A 25,761-nucleotide genomic window follows, 5' to 3' on the forward strand; every position below is an offset into this window, starting at 1 on the left:
GAAATTTTCCTCCGCCCCGGGCGGCTGACACCCACGCTACGCCACTGAAAGAAACAGTGGGACGCACGTTCTAACCTAACCTAACCTAACCTATTCTAATAAATTACCATAATTATTAGCAACCAAATTATTAGAATAGGTTAAGTTAGGTTAGAACGTGCGTCCCACTGTTTCCTTGCTGAAATCAGAGACGAGCCGCCATCTTGGCACCAAGGATAACATTAACCGAAAAATTTCTTTTCTGAACTATGTTCTGAACTAAAGACACTACACAGATAAAAAATATATCAGAAACGTTACCACTTTACCACAGTGAGGGCTTTTTTTTTTTTTTTTTTTTTTTAACTCTTTTCGCCCTGTGGGCACTAAGAGGGCCTCTTTTAGTAGGCCCATTATGGGTTCGGCCAGGCCCACAATGGGGCGACCGGGTGGTGAGGGACGGGGCCCGACATATCCGAACGGACCACCCCCGAAAAATTCCTGGGGATTATTCGACCCGTTCGGATTCGATCCCGGGTCCCCCAGAGCGGTAGGCTGCCACCTTGACCGCTCGGCCATCCGGCCGTCCCACAGTGAGGGCTTTTTTTTTTTTTTTTTTTTTTTTTTTTTTTTAACTCTTTCCGCCCTGTGGGCACCAAGAGGGCCTCTTTTTAGTAGGCCCATTATGGGTTCGGCCAGGCCCACAATGGGGCGACCGGGTGGTGAGGGACGGGGCCCGACATATCCGAACGGACCACCCCCCGAAAAATTCCTGGGGATTATTCGACCCGTTCGGATTCGATCCCGGGTCCCCCAGAGCGGTAGGCTGCCACCACAGTGAGGGCTAGGAAGATGTGTATAAATATAAGCCATTATTTTTGCGGTCGTTTTTTTGGCACTTGGAGGAAGCATAAACAAAAATTAATCTCATTTTTTGGTTTTCCCAGGAAAAAATACATCAAGTAACTGCTGAAATAACGTTAATTTTGTGTGTGAGTTGGAAGTAAGTGTATAAATAACAAACTTCTTGCACAAAAAGTAATGTTCAACCACGCAAAATTTACGGGTGTCCGAAAAGTCTGGAACCAGTAAAATTCATACTACGCATGCTTTATTTTATAGTTCACAGTTATTTAAATTTATAACTGTGCTTCACACCTTTTTAAGTCGCTGTACCACGTTCTTTAGAATCTTTTCTGTATATTGGAATCAACAACAACAAAATCATCAGTAAATATCTCCCAAAGATGATGAGATCTCGTTTTATCAAGTTTTATAGCATATACCTGTGACTTCACGAGTAATTCAATTAAATTTGATCGAATGATGGCTGTCTTAGAGAAATCATACAGTCATTGATATGTGAAAGAATCTCACAACCAATGAACGTTCTTACATATATATTTAACGATTCGGCACATATAGTAGTTACAGTAGCCTATCATGACTGGAACAAAAGTTAAAACAGAGAAGTTTAATACAAGTAAAACGGAAAGCAAATATTTTAACGAAATGTTAGTAGAGGAAGAAAGGTTATATAATTATACATAAAAGTGTTTTCATTGGTTAAAATTTATGACGTTTGAAAACTGAACTGGTTAGTGTGCATGCACCTGCCATTTTGCCCTCCCTCCTTTAAGTCATGGTGGATGGTTTCGACTGGCGTGACGGTCCTAGTACAGGAATCGACAATTCTTGGCACGCATGCCAAACGTGGCAAATCAACGACTTTTTTCCGGCATGGTATTCAGGGTGCATCTTAAAAAATAAATATCCAACAGCTGTTTATATATTTTTTCATGTTTCGTAAAAAATGTATCGGATTTATAAAGTGAATATATATATAAATTTCTGGTTATTTGAAGAGTTTCTCTCAATACTTAAAAGACACCAAATAATAATATTATCCTAAAAATTTCGGTTGGCAGGTGAGAAAATTTTGCATCATATATTTGGATATTCTGGCACTCAAATTTAAAAAGGCTGTCACCTCAGTTTTAGTATAAATCCGCCTTTATTACATAGTTGGCTGCCTCCTGAGGCCATAAAGAGAAGCCTCACAAAATTTCCCTACCCATTTTTAATGCTGTCCAATCGTTTTCCTTCAAGTATTTTAACCGGATATAAAACTTTCTGTACTAATTTTGAGACTCCCTACGACTCTGTAATTTAAACTGTGCGTTATTTTTCACAGAAATCGAGACAGGATTTGATCCTTTAAGAAGAAAAGAGTCAGGAGTGCATGGTGATTAAGCCACTGAATAGTTCACTACCGATTACCTATACTCTCATGTAGTTGTATTTATATTCATCTAATATGTAGCAGAAGCAAAATTTAGATTAGTGCGATGTTTTTTGCTACATCATGTAGTCTATTGTAGTCCATGTAGTATACTGTGCATTGAATAGTCTTTTATCTTTAGTTATTTAGCTTATCTCTAGCCATTAAGGAATATTTTGATCAAATCTTTGAAATAAAATATGAAAAATATGAATCATATTAAAATTTTTAATAAAATGTTTAAAGAGTTTTATCTTTTATATTTACTGGCAAATAGTATTTGTAAATATACATTACGTGTTGAATTTAATAATTGAATAGGAAATTTAGAAACTGACATAATAATAACGTTATGAAATAATATAAACATGTTTCTTTGAATACATTGTGTGTCTTAATAATGCAGATTAAATAAACAGACTTAAGAAGTAAGTGGAAATAAATTAAAGAGCATTTAATTATAGATATTGATTTCTGTTAAACTTTCTACCTGTAAGTGTAAAGAATTTAATAGCGATGGGTTCTTTTCTCTCTCTAAGCGTTAAAAAATGCCACTAGAAGATGAAGCGAAGTATTTTGTTAGAAACACAAATTGCTTGTATTTTTTATTTCACATAATTTAGTATTTAATGGTAAAAATTTGTGAATAAATGAGTCAACCTCGTGTATAGAAAATAGCTAAAATTTTCTATTTTGCTCTATTTTTCAGTTTTGTACTGAAATAAAAGATGTTCACAATATATTTTATTATATGAAAATCTTTTTGTGGAAATTAAAATACATAAGTTTATAAAAATTAGATATAATTGAAGCTGTATGTGACAGATAACATGTAACAACGCAACGAAAACTGCAATTTATTACGAATAATACGGTTTATTAACAAAACTATTACTTTCCTTAGTACAATTACAAAAATAATTTATAGGATTATTAGTCAACGTATTTTTAAAAGATTTTTAATCAAATTCTTACACTAAAATATTGTACAATTTTAACCCAATTCTTATATATAAATATTAAGTTAAATCTAGTTTTCAGAAAATGGGTCCACACACTGAAAATTAAGCAACATTTTTTTTTTTTTTTTTTTTTTGATTTGACATTCTTATCAGCGTTATTTTATAATATTATTTTGCAATGTTTAATAAACACATTTTTGTTACACTTCGTTATTTTGTTTTGAACTTCGTTTATTCCTTCTCATTTTCATTAACGCTTTGTTTGATAATGCAGAAATTCTTGTTAGTGTTCGTTAATGTTCTGAAATATTTATGATAAACTATTTTTGTCTCTTTTCCACCGATAATTTTGCAATTTAATTATTTATTCTAAACTTATATTTGGTAAATAACCAAGCAAATTATTACGCAATAACAAAGAAATCCTTTAATATGAGGCCATTCAGCTGATCCCAAGCATGTGATGATTTTATTAGAGCTTGATAGAAATTTCATGATTTTTCATTGATAATTTGAGTGTTTGAGTGGTCAATTCTCTTGTAGGATGTATAACTAACATCCTGTTTATTTTTTTAAAAATAAAACTGTAGAAAATAGTTCGTTTACCTGTGCAATTGTTTAAATTGATATAAATTATCATTTCTATTTTAGATTATAATTTAAAAAAGATTTTTATTCAAATGAGAATATAAAATAATAATGAATTTCGATAAGAAAGATATAGAAAAAAATTATCAAGAAAATGAATCGTTAAATGAAAAAGCATTGGAAGATGATAACAATATTCTTGAGAACATAACTAATAAATCTGAAATTTCAACAGCTCAAGATAAAAAAGATATTTCTGCCGAACAAAAGGATGAAAATGATCTCCAAATAGCTAAGCCAAATTTAAATGTGTTTGTTCCAGGTATAGATATTTGCTAATAATTTTTTCTATTACAATTTTTCATTTTATAAAGTTTATAGCTGCTGTATTTCTCGCCGGAAAACTATTTAACTTAACTATAACAACAACTATTACATTTGGAACTCTTATAAGTCACTTCGATATAAATTCAATGATTATAAAAAAAATACTACGCTTCTGTTTTAAAAAATTAAGATTGATCATCAATTTAAAATATTTGCATTAAATGATCCTAAACTATGAATTATAATTGGCATTTATACACATTAATTACGATGCCACATGATACTATTCGTGAAAAATGTTTTATTTAAATAATAATAAAGATAAATTATTTAAATTAATAAAGTATACAACAGTGCTAATAAATTATAAATTATTTAGCTATTTTGACGTAAACACAAAACTATAATACATACTACGTTAAAATAATTGAATACAAACTGTCAAAAGCGATGTATTATGATTAATTAAATAATTATTTTCTTTATGTTGTACAGATGAATCACTACTTATTCATCCTGAGAAATCACTGACCAGACAATTATCTTCACCAACATATTCATCATTAACATTAAAAACAAACAATAATAATTTCAATCAGTTATTTAAATGCGTTAAAAACTTATTCGAGAGTAAACCAGGTAGAAAAAAATCTGTTATAGAAATAGAAAAGGCAATTATAGATAAAACGAAATCATACGATGTGCAGTCGAAAAACGTTATTTGTGGAATGTGTAAAAAGATGTATTGTAAGAAGAATGCTGTGATAGAGGAAACGATCAGAGCATTTCAGTTCAAGACATCTTTGGATGATAAAGTCTTCCGTTATTCACTTTACGTGTGTGATATCTGCTACGAAGTATTACAAGAAATAGAAATTAATTATCATATTGCCAAACATGTGCAAAAAGACGAAGTGCTTTGTCCATATTGCAACGTCCTCCCTGAAGACATTGAACTGCGAATATATGACTCCGATATAGTTATACCTTCTTTACACAAAAGTATTACCGAATCGATTAATTGCAATTTATGTGATAAATTTCTCATCAAAACAAAGTATTTTATACAGACATCTATGGACGAAAAATTAATAATAGTATTTGAACGGAATGGAGAAAGTGTAAGAGAGCTACGTTATTATATTTGTTACATATGTGGGAAATTTTTACGAAATCAAGAGAGTATGGTAAAACATTTATTGCATGTCGAAGGGAAAAACGAATTATGTGCAAAATGTAAAGAAATTTAAGTCAAATCGACGTCTTAGGCATTAAATATATATATATATAAATATTATTTCAATTAAAGAATAAATTTCTAAATAAATTTTAAGACTTTTTGGATTTAAATGGGTATTTTAATTTGAAAAATTACAATAATTTAAATGTTAAATGTAAAAATATTTAAATATAATGAATTTTATCAATCAATAGCTTAAAAAATAATAATAATTGGTAAATATGATTAAATATATAGCATTGTGAAATTTTTACTAAAATACACATAATTCAAAGCTAAAATGAAATATATTCTGATTCAAACACCTTATGCCTCCAAGAATTAGTATTTATTATATTACAAACACTTTCTACCTGCTCAACAGGTCATAGTCAAGTAATTTAAACCCTTGGAATATTTCCTTGCACAGGTTCTAGGTTCGAACGTTTACACGAAACAAAAATTCAAATTTCTAAAACCGTTCGAACAATCCGTTTAAATACAAACATATAAATAAAATTAAATAAATACATGGATCAACTAAATATTAAATTAAAGAACGTAAACTAACATAAGATGCGATAAAAACTATATATCTATACAATAAATATATTTATATGGGATGAGCGTATGCTGTATAATTGATTATACGAGGTTATTATCAATCATAAATTTCCACGCAGTTGGTAAATTTGTGGCGTCCTTAAAATCTTACCAATACCTAACAAAAAGAAACCAAAAGGGAATTCAAACAGAAAAATCACTAAATTCACTTACAGAGAAGGATTGTCCGCTATAATGAAGGAAGTAGCCAACTGTAGGAACACAAAGTTGATCTATAAACGGGCACCCACCATTTACAGTGCACTTAGGAACGACAAGGATAACATCAAAGGTGATGAATGCTCTGGGGTCTATAAAATACCGTACAAAAATGATCAGTTGGATCTTAATAAAGAATACATAGGAGTCACCAACAGGAGCTTGAATAAAAGACTTAAAGAACATATGTATGACATAAGTAAAGGACACTGCAATACGCCTTATCTAGAATGATACAAACTGAAAGATCAGTAATTAATTGGAATGAAGCTAAGGTTATTAAACAAGTACGCTCACCATCGTTAGCATTAACTATGGAAAAATTTGAAATATACAGATCAGGCACCACGGGCATGTGTTTGAACTATAAGGACGCCACAAATTTACCAACTGCGTGGAAATTTATGATTGATAATAACCCCGTACAATCAATTATACAGCATACGCTCATCCCATATAAATATATTTATGGTATAGATATATAAATTTTATTACATTTTGTGTTAGTTTACATTCTTTAATTTAATTTTATTTATATGTTTGTATTTAAACGGATTGTTCGGACGGTTTTAGAAATTTGAATTTTTGTTTCGTGTAAACGTTCGAACCTAGAACCTGTGCAAGGAAACATTCCAAGGGTTTAAATTACCTGATTATGACCTGTTGAGCAGGTAGAAAGCGTTTGTAATATAGTAAATACTAATTCTCGGAGGCATAAGGTGTTTGAATCAGAATATTCAAAACTCTGAGTGTTTATTGAAATATTGAAATATATTCATTAAAAATATGTTTTTTTATTTTAAATGTTTATAAAGTATTATATGCTATAAGTTAGGTTTTAAAAGTCATTCATATAATGAAATTAGTTTTCCTAAAATTAGTAATAGTAATTGAATCATTCTCACTACTTAGCTCATCGTTTATGAAATAAATGATAATTGTAACTAGTCAAAGTGATTTAGCACAAAAAAGTTCAGATACATTTTATTTAGTGATACTGATTAAATATTTTTAAGTGAAATTATTAAAAGTTAATAGATGAAACTATTGAACGAAATTTTGATATTATTTGCAAAAAGTTATCATATAAAATTAGGTAATTAAAAATATCTAATCAATAACTATGATAGATAACCTCAAATTATTTTACTATATAGGCTATATAAAATAACAGTTGATTTACAGCATAAATAATCGTTCGGTTAACTAATACTTTTAAGAATTAAACATACACATTTTAATATTCATATACATTACAAAATATATAAAAATTCATTTTAAGATTATATTTTAAATTACTTCTTTAAAAAAGTACTGTTTTGTTACTTATTATTGTTATTAATTAATAAATAAACAACTAAATGTTTCCAAAAAATCCTGTAATTTATGCCATTATGCATTACTGTTTCTATAGAAAGAATTCCGCTTTACAACAAAAAAGAAACTATATATTTTACGAGAATATCCTACAAAATACCACTTTTCTAACAATCTTGCATTAATATAAGTATATGATTTCATTACATTGATCTTTCTGGAGTGTAAAACTGCATTTCTAGAAACTTTCTATACAAAAAAATCGAATCAGTAACAATAAATAGAAAACGTGGTAGTACGACAAGCTGTTCTAAATACGCATTTATTTCATTATTTATTTACTACATTTATTTCTATATAAAACTTGATATAGCTAACTATGTATTTCAGAAAGTAAAGTTTACAGGCAACAATTGATTCAATATCATTATTTAATTTACACTCATTTATTCAATTTACACGTATTTATTGTTATTGATTTTGCATTCCATTAAGTCTAGTTCAATTTACGATGATAGGCTGCATAAAGATTGATTAATATGACTTTTTCTTGCTTAAAGACCGCAAATATATAGCGATGTTGTCATTAAATAAACTATAGAAGTATAGAAATCTGTCAAAGAGACTTCTAAGAATAAAGATCGTTATTTTATTCAGTTCTTAGTAAGATTTCTCAGAGTTTTCAGAGATCGTTTCAACATAATCTACAATTCGATCCGTCCACATTATTTACTATTTACATCATCTATTTTTCAACAGTATTCTTATGTAAACTACAGAACTTATTTAGTCAGAACCATTTTTCAAAAAAATGATTTTTATGTAATAATTTATTCAAGTTTTTTTTAAACAGAAACATTAGAATTAATATTGTATTTTACAATTTCCAGTAAAATTATTATAGCAATATATTTACTATATATATATACTGTATATATTTGTGTAATACGAAGAAAACTCTGACAGAAATCAATATCAAAAACTTGACTTATTTTTTAAAACGTAGACTTTTTGTCCTAATTCGTGAACAGGATTTGGTTAATTTGACACAACATCTGAACAATTTAATGCTTTCATTATATCCGAACAAAGGTGTAATGAAGGAAAACGATTTTTATCAAAAATTTAGTATATTTATGCGATGATACTTTGACTTTTCGTTTCTAATACTGGAAACGGAAGTTATTACCAGCACCTGATCTAGGTCGGGGCAACAAGTGTTGCTATCTAAAGCACACTAAGTCTTTCTTCTTAAAATAAAAAAAGACAATTTCTTCATTAAAAGGAAGTAAATTTTTTGAGGGTGGTTTCTTAGATATACTCACAATAAATCGCGTAACATATTTTCTATAATGGGTATAATACATTTTTCTTATTATTGTTTTACACTTTCACTTCTAAAGAACTTTTATCTATGCAGATAATAGAGGAAAAAAAAATTATATAGATCTTCAGATATGATAAAGTAGTGAATAAGACTTAGGCGTATGATTGTTCTGTTCTTACGGCTATTTAGTAACAAAATATTAAATTTAAGTTTAGTTTAAACGATATAAGACTGATTTTTTTAATCTCAAATAAAACTTAAAAACGTTATTTATAATAAAATATCTTGTAATATTTAATGATAAAAAGCTGATACGTCTATAGACTGAGTTAGATAAATTGTGCTGATAATTTTGTTTGGAAGTAGGTAAATAATACAAAGATCATTAAAGTTTTAAATCAGTTTAGAGAATAATATCACAGGAAAAAAGAGTGATTACATGATTACACAGAAGGCATATTTTATTTGAAAATCTTTACAAATCAATTCTGAAAAGTAACATTAATAAATATAATTTTAATTCGATAGAAAATATACACATATATTTAGAATAAATAAATTAATTTTAAGTATGAAAATCTCTAAAAATTTCTTTAAAATAATTATTTAAGATTTCAAAGACTTCACATTATTTCACTTTTAAAATAAAAATAGTAATAATTTTCAAGTTTTAAGTAGTTTTAAGTGCATAAAATTGATTTTTATTAACATTTTTAGCGTGTAAAAATATTTATATCAGTACTTATAATATTAATATAAATATTTTAATATAATATATACATTTGTAATAATAAATAAAAAGAATAACTGAATTTTAATATACTTTATATAAAAGTGAATGAATAATTTAATTTACAAAAAATTTATTTAAAGATCAAATATTGAAATATTTCATTTGAAATGCAGTGACGTAATACGATATAAACTATTTTATCTGAGTAATAACTCGATTTATCTGTTAATTGCGTGTAAAACAGTTATGCAATAACATCTTAATTTCAAAATGAATAAGTTTTTATAAAACTGCTTTTTATACATTTATCTGAAACTATATCATTTCAGAACTGATTTCGATAATGTTGAATTGCAGTTTTTTTAATCTAGAAACTAAATAATTCTCAACGAAATAACCATATAATAAAATTCCCATAAATTACTTTATATCTTTACCATAATTACCATAAATTACTTTATATCTTGTATTAAATATTCTACTTTATTTATTTAAATTTTAAATAAATGTATGAGATTTTATGAAATATTTAAATTATATATATTTTAGAAATAATTTAAAAAAACTGCTCAAACCCCATATTAAATTTATGACAATTTTCTATACAGGAGGTCATTTTGTAAGTTTGATCACTGAAAATTATGTGATAAATGTAGAAATCCTTATCTTTATTCCGTAACCTAGCAAGTAAATCATATAAAAAATATCTTTAAAAAACACAAACAGATTATTAAATGCTTTTTAATTGTATATAATAGTAAGATGCCTGAAGAGATATGTATTTAATTGCTTAATTTTAATTCCAAAATTGATTCAAATGCAATTAAAAATGTTATTCTCTTCTAACAGATTTTTCCTTAAATATTCATTATAGACAAAAATTAAAAAATAATTTTGTAAAGATGTATTTAAGACCGAAACAACAATTACAATTCGAGATTCTTGACTAACAAAGATGCTAAAATGACGCATTTCCGGTAGAAAGTGGGGAAATAATTCCACGATTCATCAGGAAGCAAAAGTGCAAATATATAATAGAATGTCCTGCAACCAACTTGTCCGACCGGTTTCAACAATTTAAGAGCTTATCAAATAGTTAATTCACGTATTCAAAATGTTGAACTGGATGTTTTATGTAATGTTAAACTCCAAGGTTTTTAAATAGTAATTAATTTATATAAATAGAGCAAGCTTCATTTAATCAATTATATATGCAAATAAGCTTTACAAATATTTATTTTTCGGAGTAAAAATAAAGTAAATTAATTCTGAATGAGAAAAATAAACATTCGAAAAATGTATTACGAAACAGGCTCTACGTTTATTGGGACAAAGATTACGTAGGGTATGTTAATATTTTAATTACGATTAAAAAATAATTAAAACAATTGTAAATTTAAAAAAACGTTGAAATTAAAATGATTTATTATTTCTTATTTTTAATAATATTATAATTTTAAATTTAGACAAATAAATTTTTTAATAATATATGAAGAAAGATAATTCTGCTAAGACCTATTTAAATTTCGTTATGTAGCAAAAATATATAGGCCATGCAATTATCTGTAATCCGAATACTTTTGTCATGTTCAGACTTTGATTTATTATAGATTATTATGTATTTTACTAATATATGTAACGAAAAAATAATATATTATTCAGATTCTTAATAATGCAGAACACAAAGTGATTTGAATAATTTATTTATTTATATAATGGTTTTGAAGAATAATTATTTAAAATATAAGTTATTATATATATAAATATTTTTGATATAGATTCAAGGGTAGTTCCAGAAGGAATGATTTTTTTCGAGGTAGATAGAATAATATGTTATTTGTAATTTAATATAAATACAAATATTATAATATATATTTTTCGCCTAAATAAATGTCCTGGATACACACTGTATACATGTAAATGTCCAGTACATATATGGTTTCGTTATAATAACACTCTATTGGCTGCTTGAATTTGTTATAAGTCAAATTTCTAAGGATTTCCTAGGATATTTTAGGAAAGTTTTTATATATATTATATATATATTTAAATTTATATATCATTTAATTATAATTAATATTTTTATTTCCTAGATTAGAAATAAAAATGTTCTTAACAGAATATTATAGTATTGGTTAAATTCTTAAGAAAATTCTGTTTAATAAATAAAAACGTACCATTCCTTTAAAATAAATTTATTCTCTTATAAAAAAAAAAAATAATCTAAAATATAAAGTTACATTTTATCAATGTGTTCAAATAAAACTTGTCTCTTGATCCAAATGCTTATTTTTCTATAAGTGAGATTTATACATAGAAGTCAACTTAGAATCTGTTGTAATAAATAAATTAATTAATTGAATTGAAATAAATATCACTTTGTCATTCTCACCTACAGTCTGCATAAACTTGAATAGAAGTAGTCAAGTATAACCGAATCGTTTTACCGTTTACAAGAATTTGAATTAAGTTGTAACAAACAAATATATTTTCTCAAAATTTGAATGAATAAGAATCTCCTGCTATAATTTAAAAAATGACTGATATTTTTAATTGGACTACTCAAAGAAAAAAATAGAACAATCTCAAGTTAGCTGCATTCTAATTTCTTATTAGAACAGAAATTTGATACGTAAATGCTTCATGAATGTAGTCTTTATGTTAAAAGACTAGTAATATTAGTTTATTTAATCTCTATCTCTTGACTCAAAAGAGACTATTCCATTTGGTAGAATTTTATATTAACTGAATTCGTAAGTAACGATGTGCTACTGTAAGGTATAAGTCTAAATTTATTCTTGAAAGAGAGTTCAGAATAAATTTTAAATTTTAACAAATAATAATAATAACTGGGAACATTATAATTTCCATAGACCTCGATTAACTGATAATTTTGGCAGTAGAAATATTACAGTTTTTACATAATTTCTTTGATGACAGCACAGCAGTCATCAAAGGCTGGACTCACAATTTTGTTCCAATCTTTACTCAAGAATCTTAAATGCGTAGACAAGAGATCATGCGTAATAGTTGTAGAAAAATCCTAAAAGACAATTTCATAAGACGGTATCCATCTTTGCTGTGCAAGATTTAACAATATATTAGAGCCGTTTGGAATGGACAACAGTTCTTATTGAAAATGCTTACGAGTTATGACACTTCAGCAAGTCATTATCTTCTGATTACTTCCCAAATTTATTGAAAGTTAAAAGAGATTTAGTAAAATAATGAATATTATTCTCAATAAAATTTGTGAACAGTTTCATAAGAAACATCATTGAAAGTACTGTGCAGTATATCTTATCACCAGAAATCACAGGATTTATTTTTGAGATTTATTTTTTTAGGTTGCAATCTGAAAAAATTGTAGACCTATAAATTCCCACTGTCATCCGTTCGTCCGTCCGTCCGCCTGTCTTTCTTTAATATAGAGAATGGAGTTAGGTTGATGAAAGACGAGACAAGATGTGGAAACCGTAGGAGCAGAAGACCCCGATTTATATGTGAACTTTCGATACAAACCGAAAGTCACGTTATTTCAATTCAAAAATATTCACTCCGAAAGGTGTTAGATAGATGACCGGCACGACTCTATTGTTAAAGAAAAGTATGATGTACAGGGGCAAGCCACTACTAATTTGTGGTGGAGAGCATATATTTTAAATTGAATAAATAAAAATGATTAAAAATTGAAGCCTTGAAGACGATGTCATAATAAATAATTGCTCGTTTTTTTTTTTAATTTTCCGTGCATTATTTTTAAATAAATATTTCTTAGAAATATTCATAAATAAATACCTTCAAACAAAAATAGAAATATTAAATAAGTTATTTTATTTTTCTGATAAAAAAGGGGAGATATTTAAAGACATTACATAAATTGCAGAATTTTGCTAAATAAACCATTGAATTGGTTAAAGTGAAGGCAGTAGGATGCTATTTTAATTGAACGTAAGAAATATATAGCAATTACCCTAAATTTTAATTTTAATTAAAACAAACTTTAATTGTAAATGCTCTTAAATTATGTTAACAGATAGGATAATATATATATACATTTATTTAATCATATAATACATTTACGTATACCAGTATAATTTAATAATATTTTTCTTTGTTGAAAGAGGAAAAAAGTTCAGTTCCTGTTAATACAAAAATAAAAATATTGAAATAAATGAGAAAAATACATTCAATTATGAAATTATGTATTATTCTTTCTGATTTCTAAAAATAATCCCTTAATGTTTAACTGTATTAAAATGTCATAAGCCATTAAAAAAGGAAAACTGACTACATGTATTAAAAAATAAATAATATTTTTATTATAAAAGCTTCTCTTCTAATTTTTTAATCTTAAAAATTATTATATTTTTAATTTATTTAAATAATTTGAAACTAAATATTATTTTTAATGATATAATCCAAAAATACACATCCTCAAAAAATATATTTATTCTTTGTGGAACACAAATAAAATAAAATTGAAAGAATAATTCAATTAATAAATTAAATAAAAACTAAATTAGAAAGGAAGAAATTTTCATTCATATAATTCTATTTAAATATCCAAAATAGACAATAACATTTTTTTTCTCTCTTCAGAATGATTTCATTTTGTAACTAAAGGTTATTTAACATCTGCAAATAAATTTATAAAAATAGAAAAGTCTCCTGTGATAAAAATGAAAATTAAAAGCTATTTAAAATGCCATTTTCAAGCTCGTTAAGTTAAAATTATAAAGTACAAAAACAATACTGTTAGAACTCATTTAACTAAACTACGATCCTCTATAACATGTTTAAGCTTATTTAAACAAAATGAATCAAGTAAATTATAAAATATATAGGTCGTATTTAGCTTAAATGAAAGTATATAATAAAAAATTAAAAGAAAAATTAACATAATTACAATTAAAATGAGAAAATTGTTCAAATGTAACTATATATAAGCGATTATAATTCGATACCTTCGGGATAGACAATATCGAATTAGAACAAAATTTCATTAAAAAATAATAAAGTATGCTTTAAAAGTTAAAATTTAGAATAATAATTCTTTTTCACTGAAAAAAATATTCAATAGAACAGACTGCTCCCCCCATTTTTTTAGTAGTATCAGTAGTTAAGCAATACAGTGTATGACACATAAATGACATCATATATACTTTTAGTTGTTTGACATCAATTTAAATATCTTCTTACATATTATCATCATTCTGAAAGAAAATTATAAAATTATTTAATATAATTACTACATTTCGTTTATACAGAGTAAATAATCTAAATTTACAATAATACACATATATTAAATTACGTTAAGTGATGAATTGACATTTGTACGTGTTGACTCTTAAAACAAAGGGGAAAAAAAAAGTTGATAATAATAAAAGCATTTGTTTATAATGTAAATCCTATACAACTCTACATAAAAAAGTGGAAAAAAGAATTAATTTAAGAACTAGAAAAATTTGAAATTTATTATATAAACCGAGATTTAAAAATAGAACCATCCACTTAAAAAAATCGCTATCAACATTATTAAAAGATTTATAAGATAGCAAAGTTTAGATAATAATTACTTCAAATAATACTGTCTTTCACGCTGTGTATATGTAGAACGTATGTCCTTGAAGAATAAATAAATGAAAAGAATAATGGATTATTGTTATAATGAATTAATTTGTATTAAAAAGTTTTTAATACAATAATACAAAAGATTTGATTTGTTATATTTATAAATATTATTATTATTTTTTTAAAATTTGTTTAAAAAAATTAAGAATAATTATAAAATTAATTATCGAACATTAGATGGCGACACTAAGCAACGAGATGATTAAGTCGTCCTTGGACGATAAGTACCTTATGGATGAAATATTAGAACTTCCTGTTAGTTCCTTTTCTCTATTATTTAAATCTTTTATAGAATGCCCTAAAGTGTGTGTTCTAGGAAAAGATATTATTACTTTATTACGAGTGAGACGACCGGTCTATTACCGGTTGATAATAATTAGACCTATACATTCCATTAACAAAGCAGTTTCTTTTAATAAATACTTTAAATTCTGAAGTAATGTTTGGTTAAACTATTGTAAGGAAAGTTTACACTAATTTATAAATCTATTAGTAATCGAATTTAATTAATTAGTGTTTTTAATATTAAATTAATTGCTGGTATATAGATCAAGGAATTCATTCGCCAGAAATAAATTTTGACAAAAATATAAAAATATGTAATCTTATCGATTTGATAATAGATGGCGACACTTGACGCTCTTCATTTTATAATGTTGCCAGCAAATTCAAAAAAATTTTCTTTAGTAATATTAAATAATTAATACTATTGTTAGAATAATAGAATTAATAATATAAGAAAAAATATTATTAAAAAATACTTTAATAATATTAATACGAATAATAATCGTCTTATCTATTTACTTATTTTTATTTATTATTTATACACTTTCAGAAAAAAGTAAATATTAAAGGAAACATTTAATAAAAATATTGACAATTGGATGGTTGTGGCAGTAAAGGCGCAGGCCTGAGTGAATATGCTTCAGAAAATTGGTTTTGAATTGGTTTCAGCTCAAAAGTTTCCATGAGTTGGTATTTTTTACTTTTTTCGGCCTATGGGCACTAAGAGTCTCTTAATCAACCTCATCGTGAGTTCAACACATCCACAATTTGACTGCTGAATAGTAAGAAAAAGGCACGACATATTCGAGACAAATCACTTCCGAAAAATTCCTGAGGTTTTTCACCGGTTCAAATTTCATCTGAGACCACAGAGAGGTAGGCTGACGCTTTAACAGCCTCAACCATTTGGCTCTCTTCGATAGATGATTGTTCGGATATGTCGGGTCCTCAACACGGTCTGTCTTATTGTGGATCGCCGAAACCATATGAATATGAAAAAAGTCTTTTTAGTATCCGCAGGACAGAAGAATTTTAATATTTATATTAAAAGAATTTAATGAGCGGCCATTTCGATTAAAATATTTTTTAAACATTCTATTTTTGTTAACTGAAAATCATTTTAATTTTCTTTTTATTGAAACAAATTTATTTTATAATATCCATATGCAAAAGAAAAAAATATGATGTCAAATATTAGAATCAAAAAGTAAATTTAGTAGTAATAAGTAAAGCGGAGAAACTGAAGTAAATTTTAGAACATTTTACTTGGTCTTTTACAATTACCAAATGCATGAATAATTCTTAAACTGTTATACAGTTTGCATATACTCTATTATAGCATATAAATTTAAATAATATAATAAAAAGGGGGCGTGTTCATCCGTCGAGGCTGCTGGCGTTTTTTCTTGTGCTCCTGGTCATCCACACTAAGCCTAAGATACAAAACGTTTTTGACTTTCTATTAACGTTATAAGTGTAAATTTGTTACTTACTAAGATTAATACCTCAATAATTACATCATTAACAAATATGCAACGCTCTCCACCTAAGCGGGGAAGACCTCCAATAAATCGTGCCAAACCGGATACCAAGAAGAACCAACTTCTTCCGTCAAACTCTAGGACGATAATGGACTTTAACTTCAACTCTGAAAAAAACCTTCATGAAGAGCCTAGCGACGAAATGAATTCCAACTTAAATTCATCGCAAATAAGTGTAAATAACATTTCAGGTGAGTCTACCAAGTCTGACTATTATCCTTCTACTAAACCGGACAATCTTCCAGACACCTCTACTTCAGTGTTATGGAACAAAATATCGGAACTGATTAATTCTGCTAACGACAAACTCTTTAGACAAATGGTTAAGATAAAACAAGATCTAGAAATTATTCATGAAAATATCCGTGAAACGAAGGATCATCAGATAAAAATGGAGGAACAAATAACAAACTTAAAACAACAGGTAGATAAGTTACAAACTAACAATGATTGCATTCAATTCAAAATGGACTCGTTAATTAACGAACATCGCTATAATAATATTATCATGTATAATTATCCAAACCATAAAACCACTTCAAGAGCAGAAATACATAATTTTATTACTTCTCTCTTAAATCTACAAAATATAGCTCAAGAAGATATACTAGAGGTAATTCAATTGTCTAAAACGCCCAACATAACATTAAGAATCACTCTCAGCAATAATCAAATTAGAGACCGTATTTTTACTACTATTATACGGAAAAAACAACAAAATTTGTTAGAAGAATGGAATAATTTACAAATATCACCGGACTTAACTAATAATTCAAGAGCTAGACGGAAATTCTTACTACCAACTTTTTACGAACTACGTAAACAATATCCTCAGGTTAAACTGCGGAATGATGTTTTACTAATCAACCATGAAAAGCTGACCTATAATTTAACCACTGGAAAACTGGTACAGGCAGACACTTTCCTTCCATCGTCAAGAACAGATACAACTAAATGACAAATTAACAAACAAGACAAGTCTCGAGTTCGCAAATCACATTCTAACAACCAATGCCTTATTGTTATTAATTGGAATAGTCAGGGCCTCAAACATAAAATACCTCAAATTGATGCTTTTACATCTAAATATGAACCAGACATCTTGGCTATTACTGAAACCTGGTTAACCTCAGAATTGGTCTACAAGTCAAAATTTTTCGAGAAATTTATAATCGAATCAGTAACGGCAAATAAACCTATTGGCCCAGGCCGTCCAAGTGGAGGCCTCTGTTTACTATTAAAAAAAGGTGTCTGTAAAATACTACAAACAAAAAAATCTAAGAACTTTATTTTGCTTCTTATTCAAATCAATAAACCTATGCTTGCAAATATCAAAAATAATCTAATAAATTTAATACTTGCTTATATTCCACCAGACGATATAACAACTTTGAATGAAATATCTAAACACGTCGAGACTTGGCAATACATGACTCCTTACTCCATAATATTGGGTGATTTCAATGCAAGAATAGCCAACAGAATGGACTCCAAATATAAAGGTACTAATCCATTAATACAAAATATTCGCTTCTCGAAAGATAAACACCTAAACAGACTGGGGCAAAAATTAATAGAAACAATAACGAATCTTAAAATGTATATAATCAATGGTCGAATTGAAACTGATATACCAGCAGAATTTACTTGTTTAACACATACAGGAAAATCAACGATTGACTTCACGATTTGTTCGGAATTATTGCTAGATTGCTGCATGGACTTCAACGTTATTAACTTTGATATCTCCGATCATTTCCCCACAATGGTAAAATTTCTATTATTCTCGACAAAAAACTCTGACAAATTACCATCCAAAAAACAACATGTACAATACAAAACTTGCAGGTACTCTAAAGAAATTGAAAACCGATTTGGCGACATCCCGACTGTAATAGAAAACAATAGCGAAGATTTATACAAGTTAATGATTAATATAATGAATGACTACATTGTTTTGAATAATGATAAAAGAAAACTTAATCATGGATTTAGAAAGGGCTGGTTTGACTTGACTGTTATAAAAAGAGAATGGAAAAAAAGACTAAACTAAAAATATTCAGATTAAACTCTAACGACATCAATTTTAACAACTATAAAGATGCTAAACGAGCTTATAACAACCTAATTAAGACAAAAAAGAAAAATTACTTCAAGAAGCTTGAATTAAACTTAATTAAATATAACAAAGACAACAAATTATTTTGAACTACAGTAAGAAGATATCGATTTAAACCTAGCATAAGCGAAAATTCACCAATCATTGACTTCGACACCTGGAAAAATTTCTACCAACGATTTTCAATAATTCACTTACATCCACCAACAATATTAAACACACAGGCATACAACGAACACCTGGATGCTGACTTTTCAATTGATGATCTAAACGAAGCAATTCAAAAAACAAAAATCAATTCAACCCCAGGTCATGATAACATTCCTAATAAATTTCTAAAAATGCTACCTAATAGTTCCAGATTAAAACTACTTAATATTTTTAATATTATGTATAAAGAAACTTCCTTTCCTGACTCTTGGAATACAGTTATTCTTACTATGCTATATAAAAGGGGTGACAAGTCTTCCCCTAACAACTATAGACCTATAGCACTGCTGTCTACAATAAGAAAATGTTTTACTTCAATGTTAACAACCAAATTCCAACAATGGACTAAAGTCAACGATTTAGAAGCTAAATTCCAATATGCCTTTTCAAAAAATAAAGGAACTGAATCAGCCATCCTTATCCTACTAATGATAATTCAGCTTTATCTTACAAAAAACATGGGAAAGTTTATGCTGCATTCATCGACATAAAAAAAGCCTTCGATTCAGTCTATACTCCATTACTGATAAATAACTTAAAAGCCTGTGGTGCTAGTGCTAAATTTACATCTGCCATAAATAAGCTTTACTCAAATTATTCCGTTAAAATTAAACAAGGCAATACGATTTCTCCTTCATTAATTCTTTCTCGTGGAGTGCTCCAGGGTGACCCCTTGTCACCTTACCTATTTAATTTCTATTTATTGGGCATCGACCATCTTTTTAACAATCCTTCTGAAGGCATTGAAATAAAAAATCGAACATTTCATTACATCCTCTTTGCCGACGATCTAGTTATACTAGCCCCAAATAAAATATCACTTCAACGCAAGATTAATCAACTCAACCTTTATCTTAATTCAATTTACTTGGAAATAAACCCGACTAAAACTAATATAGTAATTTTTCGTAAGAACAACAAACTATCTAATAAAAACACAAAAATTTATCACGAAAATACTCCACTGCAAATAGTCAACGAAGTCACATATCTAGGAGTCGTGTTTGATTGGAATTTGACCTTTAAAACCCAAATATCAAAATTAAGTATTAAAGTTAAACAAGCAATTGATAATCTATTATTTCTATGTGCAACAATGAAAACATCAAATTTGAACATCCATTTTAAACTCTACAACACCATTGTAAATCCTATTATTTACTATGCAAGTCCAATATGGGGACTGGATTATTTATACAACCTCGAAATTCTGCATATTTACTTCCTCCGAAAGTTATTCCATCTTGAAAATACAATACCTGGATACGCTATCCGTCACGAGACAAGTCGCACTTGGACCTTTCCCCATTTATTAAAACGTATTATAAAATTTTACTACAGACTTAAATACAAAAGTGATGATAATACAGAATTTTTATATCAAGAAATGGTAAAGCAGTGCAATAACGGGAAAAACAAGCAGCTTTGGCATTATAAATTTCGAAGAATTTTAAACTCTTTTGGTATATCGGAACTACTGTTCACCGACACGATCCAAGATTGGAAATTCGCCTATAATCTCCTACTAAATTCGGCTATATTCCAATCTATTATTAAAGACCAACTCTCTCTAAATCAAAGCAACTACCATCCTTGGTATATTAATATATTCAATATTCCCTCTTTTCAACCCTATATGTGGCAACCAACCGATCTAAACGTAAAACGTCTGATAATGCAGCTACGTCTCAACAAATATTCTCTTTGTTAATAATACATATATAAATTTTTCGAACACTTACTGCCAATTATGCCAATCTGATGACTTTTCTATGCTCCATCTACTCCAAAATTGCCAAGCACTAACCAAACTGCGTGAACAATATGACATTATAAGAATATGCAACGATGGATCACTTCTCGACTTTAAAATTAATCTAAATTCCATCAGCAGAAAGGATGCCTACAAAATTTATAACTACTTTGTTAAAACCACTGAAAAAATTCTTGGTAACACCTAATGATTTGTTGTTGGTCGTTTAGGCAAATCCTTTATAATATTATATCTTAAAGGTATTAACAGTGTCTTGTAATAAATCATGCTGGTTAATAATCGTTACAAAAATATGTAATGCGTATTTTTAATATGTAAACTAATTCTTTAAGTAACACTTGTACTTGTCCTACTCCCTTATAGGGAAATTTTCCCTTTGCAAATAAAATTATTTATTTATTATAATATAATAAAAAGATATTTAATTTAAGATAATAAACTACAAATAGCGTATCTATGGAAAAAAAAAAAAAAGATTTTGGTTTTTATTTTCTATTCACATGTTAAAGAATACAGTACATGCATCATTTATCCTATACACATCAAAATGATAATCGACTATCTTGTGTAACGATAATTATCTACTGCGACAAGTTATGATTAATATCTTAGCTTTTTGAGGACGAACCTAATGCCGTTTTCAAAATGATGATTTTACCAACAGCCATACAGATAATATCTAAACTTATCAATATCATTCACTTCACTTTTTATAATGAAATTTTCCTCATAGTTTTTCGATTTTATATCGAAATATTAACTCTCAAAATAAACGAATTTTTAGAATAATTTCAAATATTTTTAAGTTTTTTTTTATAACAAAATGTAAATTGTTTAAACATATATTATTTAAAATACTAAATTTTTTATTACACAAAATATGTATCTAATTTTTTATATAGATTCCAGCTTATTATATTAATTTTCAATACCATATAAATAAATATATCCACTAACCTTATATAGCTTTCCAAAATTCAGTTTAACACAAACTTTTTCGGTCCCCTTAGGACCTTCTTCAGGCGGAATTCGAGTAGAGAAAATCTTTCCGTTCTAGGCCTATTTTAGATAAAACCAACACAGCCACCAGAAAAAATAGAGCAAAAGATCCATACGCTCCTAGCTAAACATCTAGAAGGTTATCAATTTACAGTCTTCGATTCAACGCAAGTAATTGAAGCTATACGAAACTGCCTACCATCTGAGGGCTTCTGGATTACTATTTTAGACTTTAAGGCGCTATACCCATCGATTAAACTGGAGCCCTGCTTCTGCAGTTTTAATTGCATCTTAGCATAAGCCGAGATTGGCTTATGCTAAGATAGCAAACAGTGCAGACCACAAACAAATACCGGAGCTGTCTCATATTCTTTGTTACACCTCATGCTTCCAACTGAATGAGAAGATGTTCCTTCAAAAAAGAGGAGTACCTATGGATAGTCCCTTATGTGGAGACAGCTGAAATTGTGGTGCGTCGTTCAGAAGCCAAAATCATCCCCGAGTTCCTCTGTAACATCGAAATATATAAAAGATACATCGATGATATTTGCATCATCTGGAAGACAAAACCGGACATCGAGGAATTTATGCGCTGTATGAATGACAATCCGTACGGTCTTACGATTGAGTTAGAACAAATGAGCAATAAAGCAGCTCATTTTTTAGACATTAGTATTACCTTTAATGGAAACGGATATGATACTAAGGTATACCGTAAACCGAGCGTTATCCCGATTGTAGGGTTTGGAATCATTAGGCGAGCGATTTCCGCCCTGTTTTACTATAACGAACTTTCATAACGGAAAAGCCGTTGGGATCGGCCGTTAGAAACGACCGTTAGAAGATCCGTTGTGTTTCAAATCGACGACAGACGGACGATTGGCCGGCGGGAAATGACCGTTGGCGGCCGTTGTGGAAGAATGCAAATTTGATTGGCGGACGATTCGAACGTTGGGACTATTTAAGCCGTAGTTTCGGCGGGAACGGGAGTTCGTATCGTGAGCTCGTGTCGTAAGTTCGTATCGGGATCGGCTGGATTCGTATCGGGAAGATCGGATCGGATTAGGATCGTCGTTATCGAAGTGCTAACTAACTCTCTCGTTGGACGTTACGGAAATCCGGGGAAAGTAAACCCCAGTGGTTGAGTGCGAACTTGTTCCTGACTCGGAGGTGCTGTTAATTACAAGTCTGTTTGTGGAGGTCGTAAGGAGTTTCTTTCGACGAATTTGTACGGGAATAGTCGGTTGTCGTTGGATTAGTGTTTGTGCATATTTAATTGTGACTCTAATTTGTATTGTTTTGTACATTTATACTGTAAATATAAACTTTGTGTTTCGTTAAACCGACTGAGTGGTTATTTTGAACATTACTCCGATATACATCCCTGCCGACTCTAATGATCCATATAGCTACAAAACGGCGGCCTTTAGAGTACTTACTAGAAGAGCCCATATGCACTGTAACAAAGAAAGAGACAAGCGGAGGGAAATAAAAAGAATAGCAGAAGTAGCTGAAAACCATGGCTATAACGAAAAGTTAATATTTAAAATAGCAGACGAACAAGAAAGCCGACCAGAAAATCAGTCGGATTGAGTTCCAAAAAATAGTCCGCAGCAGGATACGTCTTCCCATCCTATTATTATAACATATGAGCACCATCTACACTCCTTATATCGAGAGATTGGGACATATACAGTGATGATATTCGAAATATTTAACAAGGGGTTCGCTAGCAGAAAATTCTTTCCTAACAATCACCGACAAACAAAATGGAAGTTTTGGCTAGAAATAAATACAATACCTTTTTTTGCGATATATCTAATAATCAATGGCATATTTGGAACGTAACGAGCTCTGGGCGAAGACTAGGTAACAATAGTATATTAGTGCTGTCGACCTTTTTTTTTTAGGCAGAGAAATTTTTCACCCCGAATGGCACTACTCATAGTAGACAGATGTCATCATCTCTCGAAATACAATATCCTTTTTATTTCGCTGTCCATAGCTCGACACGTCTTCCACAGCCATCTTGTATTATCTCGCGCGCGTGAGATTGTGGGATCTCTCTTATGACTGGATCTAGTTTCAAGAACTCTCTTGAATCGATCGCGATTAAACCTCGTTTCGGTCGAGAGAGATCGCACACCAAGACATAGTCCCCGACCTTGCTCACAATCTAGATTGAAATGCTTGGTGCGAACGGGGTATAAGGCTCTAGTTTAGTAGTATTACAGAGTATAATACGCATATTTTAATATATTTAAAAAAAACAAAACCACTGAGAAATGTTCCGTGTGTTTAACAAGGTTCAGGAAACTGAAAATTTTACCAACGGGTTCGGCCGAACCTGTGCGAACCCGCTGAATATCACTACTGGACATATACTAATTCAAAAATAACCTACAGACGTAAACCGGACATATTCGCCATGCTTAGGAACGGGAAAACTCGAGCGGACGTCGAAAGAGAGCTGGTAGTGTATAAAATTCCGCTCAAAAATGATAGATTCGATAGAGATCTAGTGTATATCGGTTCCACGAAAACAACGCCTCCGTGAGCATAAAACCGATATTGAGAAGAAGAGGAACAGTACTGCCTTGGCTATATATGCCAGTGAAAACGGCATTACACCCGAATTACATCAGGCGATCTTGATCCGGAAAACTCAGCAGATACATCATCTTAGGAATTTGGAGGCATTAGAGATCTTCAAAGCAGAACACCAGAGCCTCTCAATCAATTTTAAGGATGGAAAACAGCTTTCGAGGGCGTAGCAGGCTATGTATGACCCGGCATTATAGTCGCCGACGCATGCGCACGTCGATATTTGTTTAAATCTGAAAGAAAATTTTAAAAAATGGAACGCATCCGAAACGGAATTTAGAACGGAAAGATTTTCTCTACTCGAATTCCGCCTGAAGAAGGTCCAAAGGGGATCGAAAATGTTTGTGTTAAACTGAATTTTGCAAAGCTTTGTAACGTTAGTGGGATATATTTGTTATTGCTTTGTTTTTTAAGATGGATTTTACCATACAAATAGCAGAAATCAGAAATCAATTTAATGTAATTATTAAAATATATATATATTTTCTCAAATCTTCTTATAACGATTTAAATATATTTTCCTTCAAGAATTACATATATATAACACAATAATTCATAGCATAATATACTTACTTGTTTGTTGATAATGAAAATCATGTAAAATTAATGTGATAAATCTAGCGTGAATAAATAATATAATAACAGTTATTATAATGATTAATTTCTGAATTCCGTTAAGAATTGCAGAAGCGATCATAAACAAGATAAATGATATCATGTACAAAAATTCAAAAAGTATAAAAATATTATAGAGAGAAAAAATAATTTATCTTCCGAATATATGTAAATAAAAAATAATAATCAAGCAATATACAAACGTTTTATATAAATTCAGGTATTATAAACTGTTGACATTAGCGTTTCGAAGAAGTAAAATGGTTTTTTTGTTCTACAGAAACAGAAGTCATTGTTAGAAAATAGTGTTTGTACTCGTATATTATTTACATTTTTGATGTTTGGTGATCTTTCAGATGTTTTGATATAAATTCAATGAATAGGATATTTACCAATATAAATGGATCCTGAATGATGAATAAAAA

General features: G+C 28.9%; 1 protein-coding gene across 1 annotated transcript; it reads left to right on the forward strand.

The window, feature by feature from the left end:
* Positions 1–3,921: 3,921 nt before the first annotated feature.
* LOC136981393 (uncharacterized) lies at positions 3,922–5,387 on the forward strand. The gene is made up of 2 exons (XM_067277706.1): positions 3,922–4,132; positions 4,633–5,387. Exons 1-2 carry the CDS (start codon positions 3,922–3,924, stop codon positions 5,385–5,387), a joined length of 966 nt encoding a protein of 321 aa, XP_067133807.1.
* Positions 5,388–25,761: the final 20,374 nt, after the last annotated feature.

This window comes from Centruroides vittatus, unplaced genomic scaffold (assembly GCF_030686945.1).
Source record: "Centruroides vittatus isolate TY-2023 unplaced genomic scaffold, ASM3068694v2 contig_754, whole genome shotgun sequence".
Classification (NCBI taxonomy): domain Eukaryota; kingdom Metazoa; phylum Arthropoda; class Arachnida; order Scorpiones; family Buthidae; genus Centruroides; species Centruroides vittatus.

Bases quoted from the DNA above. Each gene is read 5' to 3' on its own strand.
- LOC136981393 (XM_067277706.1), top strand. From the start codon at position 3,922: ATGAATTTCGATAAGAAAGATATAGAAAAAAATTATCAAGAAAATGAA. The intron at 4,133-4,632 runs GTATAGATATTT...TATGTTGTACAG, and splicing joins TTTAAATGTGTTTGTTCCAG to ATGAATCACTACTTATTCAT.